Source organism: Spermophilus citellus (genome assembly GCF_964194105.1).
Source record: "Spermophilus citellus genome assembly, chromosome: 17".
In the NCBI taxonomy this organism is placed as follows: Eukaryota; Metazoa; Chordata; class Mammalia; order Rodentia; family Sciuridae; genus Spermophilus; species Spermophilus citellus.
The window spans coordinates 51,545,629-51,571,255 of NC_138199.1; the positions used below are offsets into that span (position 1 = coordinate 51,545,629).

The 25,627-nt window shown below is 42.6% G+C and overlaps 1 protein-coding gene and 1 long non-coding RNA gene across 4 annotated transcripts in view; one reads left to right on the forward strand and one right to left on the reverse strand.

Annotated features, from left to right (window-relative positions):
* Positions 1 to 1,198: 1,198 nt before the first annotated feature.
* LOC308636542 lies at positions 1,199 to 6,323 on the reverse strand. The gene is made up of 4 exons (XR_014019445.1): positions 6,194 to 6,323; positions 4,374 to 4,449; positions 3,652 to 3,802; positions 1,199 to 3,479 (listed from the first exon to the last, which is right to left on the reverse strand). It is a non-coding gene; the product is annotated as an uncharacterized lncRNA (long non-coding RNA).
* SOCS7 (suppressor of cytokine signaling 7) overlaps positions 6,146 to 25,627 on the forward strand; it is a 54,412-nt gene continuing 34,930 nt past the window's right edge. Inside the window, exons 1-7 of one of the 3 annotated variants that reach the window (XM_081272093.1) lie at positions 6,146 to 7,484; positions 15,759 to 15,823; positions 19,444 to 19,548; positions 20,008 to 20,109; positions 21,029 to 21,159; positions 21,630 to 21,798; positions 24,978 to 25,106. In XM_081272093.1, coding sequence (XP_081128219.1) covers positions 6,514 to 7,484; positions 15,759 to 15,823; positions 19,444 to 19,548; positions 20,008 to 20,109; positions 21,029 to 21,159; positions 21,630 to 21,798; positions 24,978 to 25,106 — 1,672 coding nt within the window. In that variant the 5' untranslated portion in view covers positions 6,146 to 6,513. The remainder of the gene's footprint in view (positions 7,485 to 15,758; positions 15,824 to 19,443; positions 19,549 to 20,007; positions 20,110 to 21,028; positions 21,160 to 21,629; positions 21,799 to 24,977; positions 25,107 to 25,627) is intronic. The other 2 variants (XM_081272092.1, XM_081272094.1) reach the window with 2 other exon arrangements.

Here is a 25,627-nt window from a genome sequence, read left to right on the forward strand (position 1 = left end):
CCAGATTACAAAACTCATTCTGAATTGAAACTTGAACCTAGAACTCTGACTCCCCAACCCTTCCCAATCAAACCACCACGATCCCTCCAGTACTCAGCCTCAAGGACCATAATAGCACCTCCGACAGAGGAGTAACTCTAGGCCCAGAGAACTGAAGGCACTTCCTTAGGAGCATACTGTTGTTCATGACAGAGCTGGGGCCTTACCCAGGTCTCCCTTCCTGACCTAGGTCTTCCTTCTCCTGTCTACAGAGTTAACAGGCACAGCAGCATGGGGGTGCAGAGCAGGGGAAAGAGTGAACAAAGTTTTGCTTCCATTTCTTCCACCTTTACTTTATCGTCCTAAGCCCTGCTTTCTTCCTCTCTTCATGAAAATTGTGATTAGTCTTTCTAGTTCTTCCCAGTTTTCTTATACCTCACATCCTTCCCCCTGTTGGACACAATAACTTTCCTTGCTTTATGGGTGGCTCTACAAATAAGTCTGCTGTGGAAAATCAGTGGAGATGTAAGGAGTATGGGAGAGAAGGGGGCTAGAGGGCAAGCTCCCAGGAGAATCTCTACATGTCAGAATGAGACCATTTGGCCCATAATTTAGACATCTCTTTAACAGATAAGGGAATGAAAACCCTAAAAGGATAGTGATATTTTCAAGGACACCATGCCAGTTAGTGGCATATCTAGGAACAGAAAGCTGAACTGCACATCCATAGTTCTTTCCTTGGCCTTTCTAATTCTGTGTGCTGACAGAGAAAGGGAAGAAGGGGGGCAAGTGACCCATTCCCTTCTTTTTTCAGTACCGGAATGCCCAGGGCCTTGTGTAAACTAATCAAGTGCTCTTCTCTGAGCTACAACTCCAGACTTTTATTATTCTTATTTATACATTTATTTTTGCAAAGCTGGGGATGGAACCCAGGGCCTCAAGCATGCCAGTCAAGTACTCTACCACTGAATCACATTCCCAGCCCCTCCTGACCTTTTTAAATTTTATTTTTGAGAAAGAGTCACTAAGTTGCTGAGGCTGGTCTCAAACTTGGGATCCTTCTGCCTCAGGCTCTGGAGTAGCTGGGATTACAGGCATGCACCATCAAGCTCAGCAACCCATTTTCTTACAGTGGCATTAATTGAGGGTCAACAAAATACACCTAATGGTAGGTTAACACAATTTTTTTCCTAATAATCTTTTTATAAAAACAGTTAATATTTCTATAATGCTTTAGAATTTATCAACCACCTCTGTGTGTAAATTTTTATTTAATCCCAAGAGCTCTGTCAACGGTGGATTATGACTAACCTACTTTTACAAATGAAACACAGGTTCAGAGCTGTTTAATTATTATTATTTTAAAGACAACCTCTTGCTGTGTTGCCCAGGTGGTCTTAAACTCCTAATTCTTCTGCCTCAGTCTCCTGAGTAACTGAGACTACAGGTGCATATGAGCACACCTGGCTGTTCAGGGATGTTAAATTATTTGTACTTGGTTATATATCCAAGCAGTGGCGTGATTAGGACTTCAACTAGAGCAGCCACAAAGTCCAGAAGGGCAGGGTTTGTGTCTCATTGATTGCAGCTCAAAGCCTTGCCCATTGTTGGAATGACTAAATGAGCCTCAGAACTTCTTTAGACCCTCTAAGAGCTGGGAATGTGGATTAGTGATAAACTGCTTGCTTAGCATTTGAGAGGCCGGTAGCAACACACACACACACACACACACACACACACACACTCACACATACACAGTTTTTAGATCCTCTAAATCTGTCTTCATAAGCCTTATAACTAAGACTCTACCACTGCAGAGATCACTTTTTGTTTGTTTGGGTACTGAGGAATGAACTCAGGGGTGCTTTGCTACTGAGCTATAACCCCATGCCCTTTTATTTTCTTATTTTATTTTTTTGGGGGGGTACTGGGGATTGAACTCAAGGGCACTCAACCACTGAGTCATATCCCCAGCCCTATTTTTATATTTTATTTAGAGACAGGGTCTCACTGAGTTGCTTAGCACCTTGCTGTTGCTGAGGTTGGCTTTGAACTCGTGATCCTCCTGTCTCAGCCTTCTGAGCAGCTGGGATTACAGGTGTGTGCCACCACACCTAGCCTCCCATGCCCTTTTAATTTTGTGTTTTGAGACAGAGGCTCACTAAGGTGCTCAAGGCCTCACTAAATTAGTGAGGTTAGCCTCGAACTTGTGATCCTCCTACTTCAGTCTCCCAAATTGCTGGAATTACAGGTATGAATTACTATGACCAGTACAGGGACCACTTTTATAGCCCTCAGTGAAAAAGTTATACGTCAAAGTAAAAACAGCTCAACAAACAGAAATCTAAGTCATACAAAGATACACATCATTTGCTTACAGCTTAATCTCAATGTATTTTACAGGACCTATGACATAGGCCTGGACAATTGAGGAAGTAGGGAAAGACAGCATTCCTTTGTCCTGCCTTACAAAGAGCATGTGTGTTCTCTTGGACCTCTGTGTTCTCCACGCCATGTGGGATTACAAGGGATGGCTGACTATAGGCAGCCTCTTCTGGGACCAAGAAAGTGACTGGACAGCAGAGGGTGCTGCAGAGCCACAGATTTTTTTCCTCTATTAACTAATCCCTGGGATCAGAATGTGGGAGAGTCAAGAATAGTAGGGATCTTCTTAGGCCTCAGTATTCTGGGTATTCTAGGTATTCAGGTATTCTAGAAATTTCCCTAGAAAACTGGGTGGCATCTGAGAAGGAGCTGGGGAAAGAATAAACTTTTTGGGGTCAGACAGCTGATTTTGAACTCTATTACATCTTTTTGTACAGAGTGACCTTAGCTAAATAACTTGAGATTCAGTTTATTTATTCATGTGCAAGGAAGAGTATTGATTTTGTGGTGTTGAATTAAAAATGAATTTGTATTAGGAGGCTTTTTTCAAGGCTTAATGTTGCAGAACCATTTCTGTATATCAAGAGCCTACTCTGCCGGGAACAGTCCTTAGCACTGTAGAGTCCACACAAGGCAGAAAGCAAATGTGTCTCTGTCCTCATAGAATTTACAGTTTGGTGGTAAAGATTAACCCCCTCCCCCAGTTCTGGGGATTGAACCCAGGAATGCTCTAGCACTGAGTTACATCTCTGGCTTTCTTGATTTTTGAGACAGAGTCTCACTGAGTTTCCCAGGCTGGCTTTGAAATTGCAGTCTTCCTGCTTCAGCCTCCCAAGTTGCTGGGATTACAGGCCTGTGCCACTGGGCCTGGCAGGAAGACAAGAGCAAATCACACATGCACAATGCAGTAAAACAAATGCCTGGTCTTCAGGCTCAGAGAAGAGGAAGGGCCCAGGCAGGGGGATTTCTCTGGTGCAGTGAGGAGTGTTTAATCCAAAGACGGACAGAAGGGCTGGAGATGTGGCTCAAGCGGTAGCACGCTCGCCTGGCATGCGTGCGGCCCGGGTTTGATCCTCAGCACCACATACAAACAAAGATGTTGTGTCCGCCAAAAACTAAAAAAAAAAAAAAATTAAAAAAATCTCTCTCTCTCTCTCTCTCTCTCTCTCTCTCTCTCTCCTCACACTCTCTCTTTAAAACAAACAAACAAACAAAAAACAAAGATGGACAGAAGTTTGCTAAGCACAAAGAGAGGGAAAATTCTTCCAAGAAAGGGGCTTAGCTTACACAATGCCCATACATGTGGGAAATTGCCACAGTGCAAGTGGGACTGCAGGGGACAGACAAGAGGTGCAGCTTGGTGTAGATATGGCCAGAGAGAGGCAGGTGTGGGATTACACAGGGCCTTCAGGCCTCCTTAAGGAGTTTTGTCTTTAGCCTAAGAACAACAGGAAAACAATTATAACAGATTAAGAATACATTTCCATTTTGAAAAGGTCTCTCTAGCTGCAGGACTTATCACCAATCCTCCATCCTCTTCCCCTTAATGCCCCTTCAGGTAATAAAGTCGGCTAAATTCTGCTGGCTGATCCTTTCTCTTTGTCCCTTATAAATTTCAATGTCTCCCACAGGGACAATTGCAATGAGTTCAAGTCTCACCTTACACAATAAGCTTGATCTTGTCTTGTCCTCATAACATCCTTGCCAAGGATGAGAAAACTAAGGTATAGTGGTTGTAAACAGGCCCCTATCAGCTCTTGAAAGTCAATTGTTAAAATGTCAGAATTTGGGGCTGGGGTGGTGGCACAGCGGTAGAGCACTCATCTAGCACATGAGAGGCGCTGGGTTTGATACTCACACCACATAAAAATAAATAAAATAAAGACACTGTGTCCAATTACAACTAAAAAAATATTTTTAAAAAAATGTTCAGAATTTTGTAAACATAGCTATGTTAAACATAGCCACTGGTAAAAATTAAATTATAAATTGGGCATGGTGATACATACCTGTAATCCCAGTGATTTGGGAGGATGAGGCAGGAGGCTTCGAGTTTGAGGCCAGCCTGGGTAACTTAGCAAGACCCTGTTTCAAAATAAAAAATAAAAGGGGGGAATAGCTCAGTGATAGAGTATCACTAGGTTCAATCCCCTCCATCCAAATGGTTGGGGATATAGCTTAGTGGTACAATGCTTGACTAGGTTTGATTCAGTGCTAAAAAAAAAAAAGAAAGAAAAGAAATTAAATTATAGAAATTTGGAGAGTTAGGGATATAGCTCAGTAGTAGAACATTTGCCTACCATGTGCAAGGCCCTGTACTTGATCCCCAGCACAGCAAAACATAAATACATACAGACATACATGATTGAATTATATTAAAAATAAAGGTAATAAATTCTCCAATCTCATCACTTCCTAATAATTTTACCTGCACTTTTGGTATTATATTCCTTTTATCTGTATGATTAAACTACCACATAAAGAAGATATGTTACAGATCCTGTCTTCCTCTGTGTCTAGTAAGGTCAGGTTGATAGACTGAAGCCAACCATGGGGCAAGTGCTTTATTACTGTTTTGTTTATTTATCTGGACTTAAGAAAGTGATGGGACTGGGGTGGGGCTCAGTGGTAGAGCTCTCGCCTAGCATGCCAGGCGCTGGGTTCGGTCCTCAGCACCACATAAAAAATAAATACATAAAATAAAGGTATTGTGTCCAACTACAACTAAAAAAACCTTTTTTTTAAGTGATGGAAAACATGTTAATAATTCAGATTTAAATTTTATGTTTATGTCTGTAATATTATGAATAGCACAAGCCGGGGAAGGTGGCACACACCTGTAATCACAGTGGCTCAGGAGGCTGAGGCAGAAAGATCTAGAGTTCAAAGCTAGCTTCAGCAATTAACAAGGCACTAAGCAACTCAGTGACTCCCTGCTTTAAATAAAAAAAAAAAAAAATACAAAAAATAGCGCTGGGGATGTGGCTCAGTGCTGGAGTACCCCTGAGTTCAATCCCCGGCACCAAACAAACAAACAAAAAAACAATAACAACAACAACAACAAAAAAAAAAAAAACCCATGATGAACAGCACAAAAATAAATAACTCTTCCATTATTTGAAACTGTTTTCTGATTCAGCAAAGAAGTTACTCCCATCATTGACAATTCAAACTTTTCTGCTTTTTCACTTCCTTCTTGTATTAACAGAAGACAATGGCAATCAAGATTCTTGTTGCAGTTACACTCCTAGTAATATTTGGCTACCAAAGTAAGTGTGGCAAGTGCTTGGGGATGTAGCCCAGTGGTGGAGCTCATGCCTAGCAATGCCCAGAGTTCTGTCTCCAGTAGCATGTGTGTGCGCATACACAAACACACACAATACATAAAGAATTTAGCAAAAATAAGTGAAAGAATTCTGTGAAAATCAATTATATGGAGTTTGCTATTGTATATTTCTATTATTTGTAAATTGTGTGCTATACATTCTTTATATCAGCAAATTTTGACATTCCCTTTCTTCCCCTGGACAGCCAGTTGTTAAACACTCATCAGCCCACCACTGGATCTAGAACATATTATTCATGTAGTCACTCCATAATTCAGTGGATGTCACCAGGGGATACAGATGAACGAAATGACTTGGCCAAGATCACATATTTCAAGGACTTAAACGGAACAAGAATTATACTCTCAAAGCCAGCAGCTCTCTCCCAGTACCAGAACCAGGACCCACTCTACTGAAAGGGATGGCTAAGGTCTGGGTGCCCAGGAAGTGAAAAGCAGAGGTCTTAGGTGCAAGAGACAAACGCCGGCAGAAAACCAGCTCACCGCCAATAGCAACTCAGGGCGCGCGCAACGTCAAGCGCAGCGGAGGCCGGCCCGAGCACGCCCTCGGGAAAGGGGAGTGGTCCAGCCTTCCGGAAGTGACGCATCTGGGGGCGGTCCTCGGCGGCGGTGGCGCGCGGCCTGGGCTCGCGCTGGGCTCCGCGCGCCCCCCGCCCCCCTCTATGAGGCAGAGGCCGCGGTGGCCGTTAGTGCTGTCGCTTCGGGGGCCGCGGCGGGCGGGGCTCCGGTGGGGCCCGACCTAGTCCCCACCCCAGCCCGGCTCCCAGCCGCCCGCCCTCCCCTCCCTCTCCTCCCTCTCCTCGATGCAGGGAGCCGAGCTCCGGGATGGCGAGGCGGCGGCGGCGGCCGCTTCGTACCGTGTCCTGAGCCGCCTTCTCGGCTATGGAGAGGCGGCCCCCGAGCCAGGCCCACCGCCGCCACCCCCGGGCCATGGCCCCCCGCCGCCACCCTTCCTCGCGCGGCCGGGCCCGCGGGGCTCCCGACCGCCGCAGCTGATGGTGTTCCGCAACGTGGGTCGGCCGCCTGAGGAGGAGGACGCTGAGGCGGCTTCGGAGCCAGGACCCTCGGAACTGCTGTGTCCCCGGCACCGCTGTGCCCTGGACCCCAAGGCCCTGCCACCGGGCTTGGCGCTTGAGCGGACCTGGGGCCCGGTGGCTGGACTAGAGGCTCAGTTGGCGGCTCTGGGGCTGGGGCAGCCGGCGGGGCCGGGGGTCAAGACAGTCGGAGGGGGCTGCTGCCCATGCCCATGTCCGCCTCAGCTGCCCCCTCCGCAGCCCCAGGCGCCTGCTGCCACCTCGCAGGCCGGGGAGGACCCCACAGAAACGAGCGACGCACTGTTGGTCCTGGAGGGCTTGGAATCGGAGGCCGAGAGCCTGGAGACTAACAGCTGCTCGGAAGAGGAGCTCAGCAGCCCGGGCCGTGGAGGAGGAGGGGGCGGCCGGCTTCTGCTGCAGCCCTCAGGCCCCGAATTACCCCCAGTGCCCTTCCCGCTGCAGGACTTGGTCCCTCCAGGGCGCCTGAGTCGAGGGGAGCAGCAGCAGCAACAACCTCCCCCGCCGCCGCCACCTCCTGGGCCCCTCCGGCCGCTCGCGGCTCCTTCTCGTAAGGGCTCCTTCAAAATCCGCCTCAGTCGCCTCTTTCGCACGAAGAGCTGCAACGGTGGCTCCAGCAGTGGGGATGGAACCGGCAAGAGGCCTTCTGGAGAGCTGGCTGCTTCAGCTGCGAGTCTGACGGACATGGGAGGCTCTGCGGGCCGGGAGCTGGATCCGGGGAGGTGAGCCCAGTTCGGCCCTGGCGACAAACTTCCTTTTCTTGTTTCGTTCCCCCCCCTTTTTTTTAATACTGCTAACAGGATCTTGGCAATTCTTAAGATATGGTCTTCATGAGGAGGCAGAATCTTGTGGCTAAAGGTTGTGACATCTTACATGAGATCAGAGCTAATTGTGGTAACAGCTGGAAACAGCTTTCACTCAAGAGAGTTTACACTGGATGGATGACACTTATCATTTGGTTAGCATCTCTGGAGATGATTTGAAACCCGCTGCCCACCCCCACCCTGGCTCTGCTATTTTTTAGATGTTCCAAAGTGTCTTTCCACCTTAGCTCTGCAGGGAGATTGCTGGAAATGTTTGGGCCTTTGGGTCAAAAAAGTTGATGGAAATGTTTGGTCTTTGGAGCAAAAAGTGTGACCCCGTTACCTTGCTTATTGTCTTGACCACCTTGTTGTTCTGTTTACCTGCACCCCACTCCCCTTCACCCTCAAACATACAAATGACCTAAGGAACTTGTGTAGTTATAGGCCAGTAATCTGTTGGGCACCTGAATTCAGTTGTAATGTTTTCCTGGTTGTTCTTGCTATCTAAATCCTCTGTACTGACTACTGTCTGTGAAAACAGAAAATAGCTTTGCTCTGTCTCTCAAGCCCATGTGAGAGTTCTGAATGTGAGGTATAGACATTGGTGTATGAGTTCTAGGCCAATTAATGAAAATTCCAAAATTAGGCATTGAGCTTTTTTCTGCATCTCTAAAAGGTGGACTGATCTTTGACATCTAGCATTACATCTTTATTATCAGTTTAGAAAGCTGTCAACTTTTGTGTCAATGAAATAAGATTTCCCTTGTGATAACTGCTATTGTGGATTCTTGAGACACACTGGGCAGACTAGCCAGGCATGGGTGCATGTGCCTGTAATTCCAGCTACCTGGGAGACTGGGGCATGAGGATCATAAGTTCAAGGCCAGCCTCAACAACTTAGTGAGACCCTACCTCAAAATAAAAAATAAAAAGGGTTGGAAGGGTAGCTCAGTGGTAGAGGTTCACTGTGTTCAATCTCTGCTCCCCATGAAAAAAAAAGGTAAAAAGGTCAGTAGCCTGTATAAGTTGACAATCTTGCTGTGTGCCAGAATCACTGGTGGGCTCTCTGAAAAGATCTGAGTATCTGGAACCCACAGAATTTTGAATTTTTGTTTTTGTGTTTTTGCAGTATTAGGAATTGAACCCAGAGGCACTCTACCACTGAACCACTTCCCTATCCTTTTTTAAAAAATATTTTATTTTTTTATTTGTAATTGGACACAATACCTTTGTTTTAATATGGTGCTGAGGATCGAACCCAGGGCCTTACACGTGCTAGTCAAGCACTCTACTGCTGAGCCACAACCCCAGCCCCTTATCCCTTTTTTTGCGACAGGTTCTCACTAAGTTGCCAAAGGTGGCCTTGAAATTGCAGTCCTCTTGCTTCAGCCTCCCGGGTAGCATTATCACAAGTGTGTGCACTGTACTCAGCAAGAATTTGAATTTTTATAAAGCTCCCAGTTGATCCTGGACTGGGAACCATTCATCCGTTGACTTCTCAAGGAAACTAGGATACTCCAGGAGGAAAATGTGGGCTGGATATGGCTTTGTTGCCCTTTCTGAACAGCTCTGCTGTGGGTTTATTATCTTGGGGATCAGGCCAAACCCAAGCTCCCTAAAGAAACCAGTGTCTTACCATTTCAGATAGGCCCAAATTTCTACATTTGCTTCCTGATGAATACATTTGCTGGGAGTTTAGGTCTTGAAAAGTGTGTGACTGATGAAACAGCTTTTTTTTTTTTTTTTTTTTTTTTTTTTTTTTTTTGTGGTCACCTCTGCATTTGATGCTCCAGTTACCAATAGAGATGAAATTTTCATCAGATCAGGGTAGAGGGTGGGATTGAAGCTCTATTTAAGGACATAGAATAGATTGCTAATTTTCTTGTAGCTTGTCTTGCCTTTGTTCCATATTGACCAGGACTTGGTCTAAGATTTCAGAAACACCAAATATGAGGTGGCGTGAAATTAGCTGTTATGTCTAATAGATTAGGAAGAGGAAAAGGCATATAACATTATACGGTTTTTTGCCTTTGGAAGCAGAATTTAATGGTCATTGGCTGCTCTGTCACCAACCCTCACACTAAGCACAATACAGATTTCTGCTGCAGAGCAAATTGGGCTGTACATCTGCAAAGAAGCTTAGTTCAGGGCACTGGAGAATTACATTTTTTGGTCCAAGGGTTTTTTCTGATGAATTGGAGAAGAGCTAGGTATTTGTGTCTAAATGTTTGGTTGACTGCTGTTTGTAGGCAGCATGTTGTATAGAGAATGCAAAAGTCTATATTTCCTTTTGACCCCCCAACATCATCTGTGAGATAGAGGTTGAATTTGTCTTTTTTTTTTTTTTTTTAATCTATAAAATGAGAGAGCTATAGCTATCTTGTTCTTGTTCTTACAGGAATAGAATGAAGACAAGAAAAATCTAGATGGAATATTTTGTGCTTTTTGGAAAAGAAATAATAAGACTGAAATGGTAAATTTTTTCTGTGCATAGGATTTGCTGCTGCTTGTTAGCTTTTCCACAGCTTACTATGTGCCAGTCTTGTTGGCAGCCTCACAGCTGTGAGAAACTTGGTGAGTCTGGCCAGGGTACTTGTGATTTCTGTGGATCTGCACCTCCTAAGCAAGTCCGCCCTGTTGAGAGGAAGGATGAGTTTGAATTTTTAGCTTGTTCTCTTATTTTGATTGGTAGGATATGGAAGCAGTGAGAAATTTCAGTCTTTTGCCAAAGGGTATATGTCTTCCTCCTCATTGTTAGTTAATTATGGGCCTCTGCTGTCTGTGCTGTATAATTTGGGGCATTTACAGTAACCTCTAGGCATAATTCTCTTCACTCTTCTCAATATCTACCTTTCCCACAGCTATCTATTAGAAAATACTTAAATCATCATTTTATAAGGCTTAGCAGTTTCTATATTTTAACATGAATCCAAACTTGACTTTCTTGCTTTGTCTGTCCCTACAACACTTTCAGATGCTTTCGATTTGCTAAGTGGACCTGACTGAATTATACTGAGCATGAAGAGTAGTATGAGTTAGCCTAGAGAATTTTTTTTTTTTTTTTTTTTTTTTTTTTGGTGTGGTACTGGGGATTGAACCCAAGAAGCATTCTACCACTGAATTACATCACCACCCATTTTCATTTTTTCAGACAGTCTCACTAAGTTGCAGTTGCAGAACCTCTCCTCGACCTTATGATGATCCTGCCTTATTCTCCCAAGTAGCTAGGAGTGTAGGCATGCACCACTATGCTTTCAGTGAGAACTCTTTTTAAGTGAAGTAAGAAATGATTCTGCCAACTAATCAGGTTTCTGTTCTTGGGAACTGGCCTAGGCTGTATATACCATGCATATGTTGGAATTCAGAGAGCTGGGCTTGATGCCTATGGGCCTCATAATATAGAACTTTCCTATTTCAGGAAAACCAGTGGAGTTCCCTTGTCCTGTTCACATATGTTGAGCTGATTGTCTTCCTTTGGATTTGGTGAAAAATAGCATTTGATCTGCCCTTTTTTTTTTTTTTTAAAGATAGAGCGAGAGAGGGGAGAGAGAGAGAGAGAGAGAGAGAATTTTTTAATATTTATTTTTTTAAATTTTTTTAAAAGAGAGAGTGAGAGAGGAGAGAGAGAGAATTTTTTTAAAAATTTTTTTTAAAGAGAGAGAGAGAATTTTTTTAATATTTATTTTTTAGTTCTCGGCGGACACAACATCTTTGTTGGTATGTGGTGCTGAGGATCGTACCCAGGCCGCGTGCATGCCAAGCGAGCGCCCTTACCGCTTGAGCCACATCCCCAGCCCGAGGGAGAATTTTTTAATATTTATTTATTTATTTTTTTTAGTTCTCCACGGACACAACATCTTTGTTGGTATGTGGTGCTGAGGATCGAACCCAGGCCGCATGCATGCCAGGCGAGCGCGCTACCGCTTGAGCCACATCCTCAGCCCTAATATTTATTTTTTAGTTATCAGCAGACACAACATCTTTGTATGTGGTGCTGAGGATCGAACCCGGGCCGCACGCATGCCAGGCGAGCGCGCTACCGCTTGAGCCACATCCCCAGCCCTGATCTGCCCTTTTTTAATCATCACATAATACATACTTGGTTGGAATGGGTACCTTGTTTTACTTTTCAAGATTTGTCTTTACCAAAATAACAGTTGAGGCTATTACGGGTAGTCTTCATAGTTGTGAAGTGGAGAAATGGAGAACAGTTTTATGGTTGCTTCCTGTCTATTTGTTGGTGGAAAAGATACAATTCTAAACAGAGAGGCAAGTTGCCTTGGCCTTTGTTTGAGGCCCTTCTGTCATGGACAGACCTGTCAGACAGGAGAAAACTTTTTTAGTTTCCTTGGGTCTTCAGGCCCAAGGATGCTTTTTTGAGTCATAGTATGAAAGTTGAATGATTTTATGGTGTGGTGAGGAAGTTCTGACTTTCTTTGGGTTTTGGGTCTGTTGATCTTTTTAACTATTTTTCCACAAAGTGTTTGTGGTTGGCAACTCTCTTAGAATGAACCCCCTAGCTTTAGAAATCTCTGTGTGTTTGAGTCTTGTGCCTTTTACTTACCATTCTCCTGGCCAACATCATTCTTAAGATTTTAGGTGTTGGACTATGCCTCTTGGCTTTTCCCTGGAAGTTCCATCCGTAGGTTCTTTAGTTGGTTTATGATGTAGTTTTGGATCTGACCTTGCTGCACAGATGTCTGTGTATTGGAACTAAAAATGAACACATGGTTTTGTGCCTGTAGCACATGAACAGACACTGGCTTATGATGTGTTGGAAATGGCACAGGCTGCCTGACTTGGCACTGTGTGCTTTAGCAGGGGCAGAGGTACATTGGGACTGCAAAGCTTGGTATTTAGGTATCCTACTTTGGAAGTTACTTTTAAAAAGGATATTTGTAAGTCTTAGGGCATCAGTGGAGGGATTTATGGACAGGAGAGAGAGGGCTTATTATTTCATTGTTTTAATTTTAGGTTTTAAGGAATTTGAAAATTGGCCAATGGTTATATCTGTGTGTTGTCATCCTGTACAGTTTAGTGCTTATAACTCCTTTTATCTCATAAATCTGTTGCAGTACAAATAGTAATTTGCAGAGTGGAAATGAACAGAGGCATTGTCTCTTTTGCCACCTACAGCATTGGCAGCTCACACAAAAAGACTGCTAGCCTCAAAGAAGACCTTTGCCTTAAGCTGTCTGTCCCTGTCCTATAGAGGAGTAACCTACCAAATTATGCCCTAAGCCCATGCCACCCCTCAAATGTTTCTGCTACTTGGATGCAAATGGCCCACTGGCAAATTACAGTGGATTAACTTTGTACCCTAATGCTTGTCAAGGTGATCTGGGGAGTAATAAATAACACAGGGATATGATATAGAGAATTAGTTAAAAATGTTTATCTGGAGCCACATGATTCATGTTGCTCTGGAAAAAAACCAGGATGCCCACTTAGAATGAGCTTTTATCATTTCATATGTTTTCTATATACAAAAGGGGATATAGAAAATATATGTACTTGAGAAGCTTCGCAAATGTATAGAATGTTATCAGTACCTTTGAAAACCTGAGTGTTGTTTCCTGTTTACATTTTGCTCCTCTCCCAGATAACTACCATTCTCAATTTTATGTTAATCATTCCCTTGCTCTTTTTTTTTTTTTTTTTCCAAATAGTCGTCTAGATTAGTCTTTCTGTGAGTGACTGCCATTAGAATACTCTCAGGATCCTCGAGATAGAAACCTCTTTGGATTTTTAGTTAAGCATCTCCCAAAGAATAAAAGAAGCACACATATTCATTATCAGTCTTGTTTAGTCTCTTGGAGCTTTTACCTCTTAGTTCCAGCTTCAAGTCATCCTTATTTGCCAGGAAAAACCATCCCGGTGCTGTGCTCTCAAATAGCTCTGCCTGGGTTTAGATTCAGATGTTTTTCTTTTTCTAAATCCTAGAAACTATGATTCTCTTCTTCAAAATGTCGGGGGTGGGAGAGAAGATGAGCTGAAGTGAGAAGGCCTCCACAAGAGATGTGTGCATGTGGGTACTGCCGATCTTCAGTGCTTGGCACTGAAGAGACTCGTCCCCAGCATGGGCAGATGGCAGAGTAATGCAGCTTCCTTTGAAAAGAGGCAAACAGCCAAATGGCTGAGGTGTGAACCTTTTGAAAGGCCAGTGCTTCAGGTTTCTACTTGCTGAGTTTAATGTTGTAACCACAAGTTATCAAATAAAAGTCAGTTAGGAATCTCTTCAGAAGTTCATGTCCAGTGGAATTAACTTTCCATTCGAGCCCTTTGGATTGTTGGCACTAAGCTGCAGTCATGAAAAACTTTTTTTAAATAGAGGAGCTACGTGTGGTTGTGTATTGTTTTTATGTAGCCCTATCTCCTGTGTGTGTTGTGGCTGAGGTATCATTAGACCCTTCAAGTCTTAACAGGAGGAGGTTGCAAGAGTGAGTGTGATGATACGTCTAGGAGAAGGAAACTACCTAAGATTCCGCTCTTTCTGAGTAAAATCTTCATGGAATGATTTTGGAATTTTGTCTGAATCCTGAGAAGTTTAGATATCCATCTTAAATCATAATTGCATAAACATCTCTGAAGTCAGATAATTTTAAAATAGGATTTCATTTTGGATTTTCTTTGCTTTTGCCTCCCTCTATTAATGCAGTTCATTGTTAAAAAGAATTAAGTCCTATTTATCCTTTGGGTTAGAATATTTTTGGAAGGTGAGCCAGCATCAGGCCTGGAGTCAGTCCCTATAATGCCATAATTATAGCTATAACACATGGAGTCATTCAGTTAGTCTTGGGTTGGGATTTTTTTCAAGTCTAGTTTATTGAGGTATAATTGTGTTGTGTTGTTTTTTTCCCCCCCAGTATGGAGATTGTTGAACCTAGGGATGCTCAACCACTGAACTACATCCCCAGCCCTTTTTTAATTTTTTTATTTTGAGTTAGGATCTCACTAAGTTGCTTAGGGCCTCATGAAGTTGCTGAGGCTAGCCTTGATTTTGCAATCCTCCAGGCCGCTGGGATTACAGGTATGCACTACCATACCCAGAAAAATTCATCTTTTTTAGTTGTCCATTTCTATTAATTTTGACAAACTTGTGTCTTGGCCAGCATGGAGCCTATGTTCATCACCTCAACAAGATATTTTCTTGTAGTTAATTCAATTATCCTGAGTTGAGTTTTTTAAATATAGTACATTTCTAACCAGAAAGCTTATGTTAGAGTCTTTGAATTTCTTTCATTTCTTGCTGAAAAGCCAGTTGAAATTACTAGAAACTAAAGTCACCTTTGGTGTGTAAACAAAAGGAGATTTAGAACTTGGAGTGATGGTGCATGTTTGTAATTCAGTGATTGCAGAGGCTGAGGCAGGAGGATAAAAAATTCAAAACCAGCCAGGGCAACTTAGCAAGACCCTCTCTCAAAAATAAGATACAAAAAGTGGATGCAGCTTGTGGTAGGGTATTTGCCTGGCATATATGAGACTCTGGATTCAATCCTCTGTACTGCCAAAAGAAAAAAAAAAAAAAAAAGGTGTGATCTGAGTTTTCAGGTGGTCCCTGGAACAGCATCAAAGAAAAGTTAGGAAGAGCAGCTCAGAGAGAAGGGGCTGTCCTTGGGTACCAGGCAGGGAACCTACCCTGAAGTGGCGATCTTTTGAACCTCAGGGCAACTGTGTAGAATTCAGAGGTCTCTGTGTTTGAAGATTGGAGTGCTTCTGTAGTGTTCTTTCAGGTCAGAGTATTTTCCCTGGCTCCCTTTGGGACCTTCTACTCCTAGATGCAGGCCCAGAGGGAAAGCTGTTGCTGTAAGCTGGCACCTACTCAGGTCTAGAGCCTTTTTCTTGGCTCCCAAATGAAAATCAACTCTGCTTCTGACTTCCTTCCTCTTGAAATGGACTTGCTAATTACCACTCAAGGTGCTTTACTCTTTGAGTGTGCTGGGTATGGAGTGATCCAAAGGGATTTCTCATTGCTTTGTAGGCTGCTGAATTTGGTAGCCAAATCTATTTAAGGAATTGCCTTAATTATTTCACTCTCCTCCTTTAAATTTAAGGCTTTATTACAAAAGTGTTGCTGACAATGACTAGGTTTGCTTTGTTTTTCACTGCATCTGAAATTGAGTTTGGTAGTGATTTAAATGCATGCATGTTCTTTTCTCCCCTTTATTCTCTGTGTGCTTTCTTGCCCCTTAGGAAACCCAGGTTGACAAGAACTCAAAGTGCCTTTTCTCCGGTCTCCTTCAGTCCCCTGTTCACAGGTAAGGGCGATATCTTTTTCTTCTAACATCTGAAAGCAAGAATATTCTGAGGCCTGTTAGGAAATATATTTGCAGATCCATCACAGGGGGGCTTCAGGCATGTCTGCAGTAATTTCCTCCATTCCATACCCACTGGATTTGGAGTAAGGCTATTTTTATGGTGTGGAATATATTCTTGACTTTGGATGCTTTAAACTTGGAGATAAAGGCTGCTTTTTGGTAATTGAGTGGCCTTAGCAGTTATGCAGTGCTTAGTTCAGGGTCATCACAAATAAATTAAATGTTTAAAGTGTAAATTTAAATTTATAAGCTCACAATGCATAAAAGACTCTCAAGTCATATAATTCCTGTCCCTGCTTCCAAGAGAGTTCATAGATTACCTAATAAAAATGATCCATAGTATCTGATCTATTTTTAAAGACTTTGGGCAAAGGGGATTACATGAGCTCTTGTCTTACCCATTTTAGGGGTGAGCAATTTTTGCAGCTGTTAGAGTTCTTCATGGTGTCTAATTTAAGTCTCTCCTCTTGCAGCAGGGAACACAGTTGCTAGAGTAGGAACGCTGTTGAATGTCCTGTGGGTAATGGGTAACTGCTGCCTTATTTTACGGGAATTTTTTTTCAGATAGGGAAACCTTCTGTTCTGTTAGTTGGATGTTAAGCTCCTGATTGAATAAACTATTATAGCAAAGGTCTTTACCACACCTCAACTCTCAGAAACTGAGTATTCTTCTTTTTAAAAAGCTTCTCAATTACAATCACTGGTTGTAAAAAAATCCCAACTTCAAATTATTTTGGATTGGGCTGGGGATGTGGCTCAAGCGGTAGCGCGCTCGCCTGGCATGCATACAGTCCGGGTTCGATCCTCAGCACCACATACAAACAAAGATGTTGTGTCCGCCGAAAACTAAACAATAAATATTAAAATTCTCTCTCTCTCTCTCTCTCTCTCTCTCTCTCTCTCTCTCTCTCTCTCTCTCTCTCTAAAAAAATTATTTTGGGGGCTGGGGATGTGGCTCAGCGGTAGCACGCTCGCCTGGCATGCGTGCGGCCCGGGTTCGATCCTCAGCACCACATACCAACAAAGATGTTGTGTCCTCCGATAACTAAAAAATAAAATAAAATAAAAATTATTTTGGATATTATGTCCCTTAAAAAGGTGTTTGGGGAGGACTGGGTTTGTGGCTCAGTGGTAGAACACTCGCCTAGTACATGTGAGGCACTGGGTTCAAGCCTCAGTACTACATAAAAATAAAAGGTATTGTGTCCATCTACAAGGAAAAAAAAAAGGTGTTTGGGGGCTAGGGTTGTGGCTCAGTGATAGAGCGCTTGCCTAGCATGTGTGAGGCACTGGGTTCAATCTTCAGCACCACATAAGCAGATAAATAAGTAAAATAAGGGTGTTGTGTCCATCTACAACTAAATACACACACACACACACACACACACACACACACACTTTTTTTTTTTTTTTTTTTAAAAAGGTGTTTGGAAGAATTACGATTTGGGAATGGATATTTCTGGGAAGATGGTAAGCAGACCAATAGGACCCCCAATTGGGTAGACTGTGATGAGCTGTCAGAACAAGTGAGTTGGTATCTGTGTAGATATCTACTATAGTGGAGAAGGAGGTCTCTGTTCTTATTCCAAGCCCAGAATTAAACAATTGTATCCTGAAGCCAGGTGCAGTGGCACACACTTGTAATCCCAGCTGCTCAAGAGGCCCAGCCTAGATAACATAGCAAGATTCTGTCTGAAAAAAAGAAAGAAAGAAAAAGTTTGTATATTGTTAGCAGTGTGTCTTTTTAGCTAATAGTTATTTTATTCTTAAAATAATAAATGCACACATTTGTAATTTTAGGTTCAGACAGCCTTAGTTCTGTTGAATTATATCTTTTATTTAAGAACTACATTTATAACCTATACTTCTTTGTCTTGCCAGGAAAGAGACTTCTCTGGGCCTGTTGCACTGCTCAGGGCAATGAGGCTGTCAGTTATCAAGCTGTGTAATGAGGCCGGATCAGCTTCCCGGAACTTTTCTTATTTTTCCTCCCCTTTAGTACTGGGCATGGAACCCAGGGCCATGGGCATGCTAGACAAGTTCACTAAACTATACCTCCAGCCCTCTGTTTATTTATTTTTTAAATATTTTAATTTGTAGATGGATACAATACCTTTATTTATTTATTTTTATGTGATGCTGAGGATCAAACCCATTGCCTCATACATGCTAGGCGAGTGTTCTACCACTGAGCTACAACCCCAGCCCCCCTCTGCTTATTTTAGTGTTTAAGGACTTTGTTAAGCTGGGCGCAGTGACTCATGCCTGTAATCCCAGCAGCTCGGGAGGTTGAGGCAAGAGGATTGGAAGTTTAAAGACAGCCTCAGCAATTTAGCAAGGCTTCAAGCAACTCAGTGAGACTCTGTCTCTAATAAAATATAAAAAAGGTCTAAGGATGTGGTTCAGTGCTTAATTGCCCCTGTGTTCAATCTCCAGTACCCCCTCCCCCTCTAAAAGAAAAGAGAACTTTTTGTGTGTATGTGTGTTTAGATTCTGAAAACCTGCCTCCTGGCTTTTTTTTTTTTATTAATTTTTTTTTTTTTTTTAGTTGTAGATGGACACAATACCTTTATTTTATTTATTTTCATGTGGTGCTGAGGATTGAAACCAGTGCCTCATGCATGCTAGGCAAGCACTCTGCCACTGAGCCCACAATCCCAGCCCACCTCCAGGCCTTTTAAAGATATTGGCCACCTCACTTTTCTCAACCTGAGGCATTTAAATACTAACCAAGGGGCTAATTCAGCCCTGAATGAGAAGAATGTGTTGGAAGTAACAGCTCAAGGGTTAAATTTAGGGACATTCTGAGTTCTGATCTGTAGAGTAGACTTCAGAACCTATCCCTGGCCATTAATCTGCCTTAGAAAATATCCTTCATTTTCTGGTGACTTAGTGGACAGTGGTTAGGTAGAGTTGAGTGGCAAGGAGTAGAGTATATAGCAAAGAACAAACCTGCATGACATGCTGGCAAATAAGGAAAACCATGAGCCACCCCCACCAAATTCCTATACCCTCTAAGCTTATCTCTGACTTAGTAACTGAGGGAGTAGTTTTAGTGTTATAAATCCACTTTCAAACTTTGTAACCTCAACTATTAGGAATGAATTGATAGAAGGTAGACTCTGTTTTAGGTGAATACTCTGGGAAATCTAGTTGTGGAAAGCCATCTAGGTGAATGTTGGGACCTTCATCTGCATGCAGCTTCCCTGCAGTTAAATTTACTAATGTTCAGGGGTGATTCTAGCCCCTGAACAGCATTAGGTTTTTAATTTTTTTTTTAAAGGAGAGAGAGAGAATTTTTTAATATTTATTTTTTAGTTTTCGGTGGACACAACATCTTTATTTTATTTGTATGTTGTGCTGAGGATCGAACCCAGCGCCCCGTGCATTCCAGGTGAGCGCACTACCGTTTGAGCCACATCCCCAGCCCCCCAGGTTTTCAATTTTTTAAGAGCTATGAACCTCTAGTCAGCCTTGCTTGCCCTTTTACTTTCCTCTGCTGCTGGCCTCAGCTTTGGGCAAGGTGCTTCTGTAACACGCTTGCTCCATGAATCCTTCAGGTGAAACAGTGTCGCTTGTGGATGTGGACATTTCTCAGCGGGGCCTGACTTCTCCACACCCTCCAACTCCCCCTCCTCCTCCAAGAAGAAGCCTCAGCCTCCTAGGTATAGTTTCCTCCCCTATCTGCTATCTTTCTGTAGTGGGAGGGTGAGATTTAGGGCCTTGTTCTTTGTCAGGAGCCAGATAAACTTTTGAGTTTCTAATGATGACTCAATTATTTCCTGTCCCTTTCTCAGCACTCCTGTCATCTCCCTAGGCATTTAAACAGGTCTCTTACCTGCATGCTGCAATATTTACTGCCCATTTGTTAATTAGCTTTTCATTTATCTTGCCCCGAATCTACTGCTGTTGAGATGCTTTAGGAATATCCTTACTCTCCTGCTTTCTAAGCAGAGCAAACCAGATTAAGATGATTGTCATCCTCTGTGCAAAAAGATGGGGTGAAGGTCAGGCCAGCTTACCCCAGAGGGCAGCCTGATAATCCTTCTCCCTCTCTTCTGCCTTCACCTCACTCATTCTGTGCTCATTTTTCTGAACCTCTTTGCTTTTGTTCTCTCTTCTAGATGATATCAGTGGGACGCTGCCTACATCCGTCCTTGTGGCTCCGATGGGGTCTTCCCTGCAGTCTTTCCCCCTACCTCCGCCTCCTCCACCCCATGCCCCAGGTTAGCTTAGCTTAGAGACAAGACTCATAAAATTTGAAGGATGGGAGAAATCTCTTTGTGGAAATAAATATGAGAAAGCTTAAATCTTTTCCCCTTTGGCTGGACTAGAACTCCTTAGAAATGAGGCCGAGAATTGTTTTTTCTTACTCTGTGGAGGTGAATCTTGAGTTTTTTTAGGAATAAAAGACTATTGTATTTTTTATCTTTGCTACTATAAGACTGTTTTGTGATCCTTAGGTAGATACCACATAAGAAATTGTATTAATTTCAGAATAGTGAGGAGGTTTAGTATGTTGCTGGTTTTCAAAATTCTGTGGTTTTTTTAAACTTTTAGTATTTACTGCAGCCTTGTAAATAAGTTTTCAATTAGCAGTAATCGCGCCTCGGATAAACCTCATTGGCTATGATACTGCCACTGCGCAAAGCTTGCCTTGTAAATAAGTACCAAGCATTTAGTGGCCCATACCTGCTTTGCCAGCCTCCAGTACCCAAGGAATAAAATGAATGAAATCAACATTGTTTTCTACTTGCCTGGCAAAATCGTTACTCTTCCCGGGCAAGTAAGCAAGTCACTATTTCCAAGGCTGCTTTACCGACACTTCACTTCGAGGTGGGAGAAGTTGGAATCGCTCTAGGCTGGTGAAGCCCCTGAAGTAGTCACCTTAGTCAGGTTAGTGGGCAGCTCCCTTACCCCTTTCCAGGGGTTAAATGCCCCCACCCATCCTTCACAGCTTACACAAGCCCACACAGCTTTTTGTTCCAGCCCATCCAGCTCTTTCCCACTGCTTTGGCTTCCACCTTTCCAGCTTAGCTTCTAATGCCTTGCCCCTCTTCAGTTAGCATCTCTTTTTGGGGGGAAGGTATCTGTGGGTGGGAGCAATAATGGTAAACAAGTGACCCCCACTTTCTTGCTGTGCAGATGCGTTTCCCCGGATTGCCCCCATCCGAGCAGCTGAATCCCTACACAGCCAGCCCCCGCAGCACCTCCAATGTCCCCTCTACCGGCCTGACTCTAGCAGCTTTGCAGCCAGCCTTCGAGAGCTGGAGAAGGTAGGTGGTGCCTGAGAAATGGCAGCCCACTTCTTCTTTCATGTCCACGTTCTGTGCCAAGATCCTCCTTGTTTTTAGAGGAAGAGTAGTTTCCTTGCCTTCATATTTACAGTGAAAAATACTGTGTTATTTTTGTTAATTCTACAAGAGATTTAATAAAATTGAATTTGAGGGGGAGAATGTGAACATGATGAAGGAAGGTTGTAGAGAAATGTACAACTTGAATCTTTTCTGTTTTCTTTTCTTTGGAAGGGCCTTGGTAAAGGAATTGTAGAATTAATTTTCCATTGCTTTGAAAGCCTAAAGGTATAATGAGCTTGATGATTGTTGCTGACACTTGCAGTGGCTCTTGCTTACTCAAATGTTTTGGAGATTGGGGGGGGTGTTCTCCTTTGCTAAGATGGATTATGCTGAAAACATTGATGTTTCTTAGTTCTTTTAACCACTTGTCTATTTCTTACCTTTGATAGTGTGGTTGGTATTGGGGACCAATGAATTGGGAAGATGCAGAGATGAAGCTAAAAGGGAAGCCAGATGGTTCTTTCCTGGTACGGGACAGTTCCGATCCTCGTTATATTCTGAGCCTCAGTTTCCGATCACAGGGTATCACCCACCACACTAGAATGGAGCACTACAGAGGTAAGAGATGCTGATGTTTCCCCCTTTGCCTTTTTCTACCTTTGCTACCTGACATTTTCAGAAGAAGGATTTATAAGAATGGAACTAGGAATAGGGGGCAGAAATATTATGAACTCATTGAATGTTGATATAGGTTTTAGTCTTTAGAAAAAATGTTGGACAGGTGGTAGGAGAGGGAGAAGAAAGATTCTTCCTTCCATTTATGTATTTATTGTAGTACTGGGAATTAAACCCAGGGCCTTGTACATGCTAGGCAAGCACTTTACCACTGAGCTTTATCCCCAGCCCTGAAGTTCCATTTTAAAGTCTCCTCAGCATCTTGTCTCCTAAATAGGAAGAACAAAATTACTGGCGAGGCTTCTGAGACCAGAGACAGTAAAACTCTTTTGATAGAAGTAAGAAATAATCTAGGACAATTAGACAAATTCTCCTAAGTTTTATTCATAATTACACTTACCATCCAGAGATCCTGTGATTTCTTTGCCTGATAGTGACATTTGTCTGAAAGTCACTTCCTGTCAGGCAGCATGGTGATGACAGTTTTCTCTTTTGGTCAGGTTTGTATTGTAGTCTCTTAGGAAGTTTTCATTGGAATGCTTAGAATTTGTGTGATCCATGTGCTTTAGACTCTCTGCTGTCCTCCCAGTGATACCTCTTTCTTTGTGGTCAGGTGGTGTTTTGAGTACCCAGAGTATCCATGAGCTGACTTGTAAATATAGCTGTTTGGATCCATATTTATATTGAGACAGTTGTTTTTGACGCAGGCCTGAAACTTGTGTTGGTCACTGGTGGTACATCAGAATCCTTGCATATATTACAAATAAAAAAGTATAGAGAATTTTGGGGCATTTCAGGGATTTGTCCTTCCTGTCCCTCACAGTTTTCCCTCATGTGCTCAACCTTAAAAAAGCTCTGCATCTCAAGAGCCTCTCATGCTCCTCTCAGGCACCATGGTGTCTTCCCCAGTCTCAGCTCACAATTTGTTGGACTTATTTGCATTTGTCTTGTGAGATAGGAAGTAGCTGTTTAGGTCAGCGTGGCCGTGGTTTCCTCTGCCCCCCCCCCCCCACCATAAAGGTGCACGAAGAGAAAAGAATTTCAATCCAAAGACCTGAGAATGAATTGCATAATAAGGAAACTGCTGCCTATTTCCCTGCTGTTCCTAAAAACCAAAATGAAGCTGGGCCTGGTGGCTTACACCTGTAATCCCAGAGGCTGGGGAGGCTGAGGCAGGAGGATTGCAAGTTCAAAAACAAGATGCTAAGTAACTCAGACCTTGTCTCTAAATAAAATATAAAATAGGGCTGGGGATGTGGTTTAGTGCCTCTGAGTTCAAATCTCCAGTACCAAAACAAAACAGACAAAACCAAAATGCAGGACAAAGCATTTCAGAGTGCTTTTTTAAACCTATGAAAATTAAAATGAATATGTTAAAGGAGTGATGAATAAATGCTTGACCTTTAAGTTTCTGGTAGGTGAGACACCAGAAATTAGAACTCTTGCAAATAGTTCTCCAATTACTTTTTTTTTTGGGGGGGGGGGATATACTGGGGATTGAACTCGGGCATTCAACCACTGAGCCACATCCCCAGCCCTATTTTGTATTTTATTTAGAGACAGGGTCTCACTGAGTTGCTTAGTGCCTGGGTATTGCTGAGGCTGGCTTTGAACTTGAGCTCCTCCTGTCTCGGCTTCCCAAGCCTCTGGGATTACAGGAATGTGCCACTGCACCCAGCCTTCAATTACTTTAGATTCAAAGAGACTTCTTCCTTGAATAAGTGGAGTTTTTAATAGTAGCCTTGTAGGCCTTTCAGTTGCCAGTTTGCAGTAGCATATTTATCTTTATCTTTTAAGTGATACTGTAAGAGTAGCTAGAGGGACTCAAATCACAGTTCCCTAGTGTGATTAATACCCTTATTTGTATGGTTTTTTTTTTTTTGGTTGTTCTTTTGAAATCTAGTGCTTTAGTTATTGGAGTTTTTCTTTTTGTTGTTGCTGTTGAAGTCGTGGGATTTCAGGTTCCCTTTTGTCTTTGGGATTCTAATATTTGAAGTAGAAACTTTGTCACACACTGGGGCTTGGGATTTTAAAGAAGGAAAAGACTACTGGGCATGATAGGTAGCATATGCTGTAATCCCAGTGGCTCAGGAGGTTGAGGCAGGAGGGTCACATGTTCAAAGACAGTTTCAGCAACTTAGTGAGGCTCTAAGCAACTTAACGAGATCCTGTCTCAAAATGAAATATAAAAAGGACTGGGGATATTGCTCAGTGGTTAAGTGCTCCTGCATTCAATTCCTGGTACCAAAAAAAAAGGGGGGGGGACTTAGATTTTGGTTTTCTGTGCCTAACACACACATGAATGAGTGAGACCCATGAACTTCTATGCTTGTCCTTACTTAGCTAATCTGTGAATGCTTGAAGACTTAGATCTTTTTTTTTTGTTTTTTAAAGTGTAAGTGGACACAACACAATACCTTTTTTTATTTTTATGTGGTGCTGAGGTTCCAAATCAGGCCCCACCCATGTCAGGTGAGTGCTCTACCACTGAGCCACAATCCCAGCCCAAGGACTTAGATCTTTTTAACAGGGATATCATTTAAACTTGGTTTTTCTGTTGGTAGTCTTTTCTTATAGTCTTTATAGGATGTGTGTGTATTTTATATACATATGTACATATATCTGTGTGTGTGTGTGTGTGTGTGTGTGTATACACACACATAAACATATAAGTATATATGTATATATATAAATATAGCAAGTCTGTTTTAAGGATTAAGTTCCTATTTTACAAAATCTTTTTTATTATAATGTTTTTCGTATTTGAATTTATTATTAATAAAAACCTTATAAGGGGCTGGGGTTGTGGCACACTGGTAGAGTGCTTGCCTCACATGTGTGAGGCACTAGGTTCAATCCTCAGCACCATGTAAAGATAAATAAACAAAATAAAGTTTTTTTTTTTTTTAACTTATAAGACTTAATCCATGTCTTATTAAAGGCAACATCTTTCTTCTCATTGGTTGTGAGATAAGCAGGAACAGGTGACTTCAGGAATCTTGAACCCAGCTTGCCCACAAACTATGCCCTCCTAAAAGTGAGAATCAGTGTAAAAATGTTCAAACCTTCTTCTTGGATCTTTCCAAACTAAATTTTGAGGTTTTTACTTTTTAATTTTCCAGGAACTTTCAGCCTGTGGTGTCATCCCAAATTTGAGGACCGCTGCCAATCTGTAGTAGAATTCATTAAGAGAGCCATCATGCATTCCAAGAATGGAAAGTTTCTTTATTTCTTGAGATCCAGGGTTCCAGGTAAGGTTACAGTATTGATTGTTTAACTTAATGTCAGTATGATCCAATATAGTATCCAAATTCCCCCCCCCCCCCCCGCCCCCAAACAAAGGCCACACTTACTTGAAGCTTTTTTCCCCTGGCTATTAATAGCACCCCTGTTCCTACAGATTCCAGTGGTTAATATTCTCCTTTAGTATATTAGTCCTACAACATAATGAGGAGGAATCTTTGCTTTTCCAACAACCTGAATGAGAAAAGTGTTCCCACCTTTGATGTCCAGGCATCATATGAACGTTTGACATTCTGAGATGTCTTCTTGTTGCTAATCCAAGCATCTTGACATTTACTGTGAATCAGAGCAGTGAGAGCTCTCAGGTCATTTCCACAGGAACAGGGAAGGTAAGATTGAGTGTTCAACAGAAAGGCAGTGGAAGGGTCCAGGAGGCTAGATTCAGTTGTAGTCTGTTAAGGAAGTATTTGCTGTGGATTTGCCTTCATTGTGCTAAACTTGCTGTCAAAAAAGTAGACATTTTTTGTTG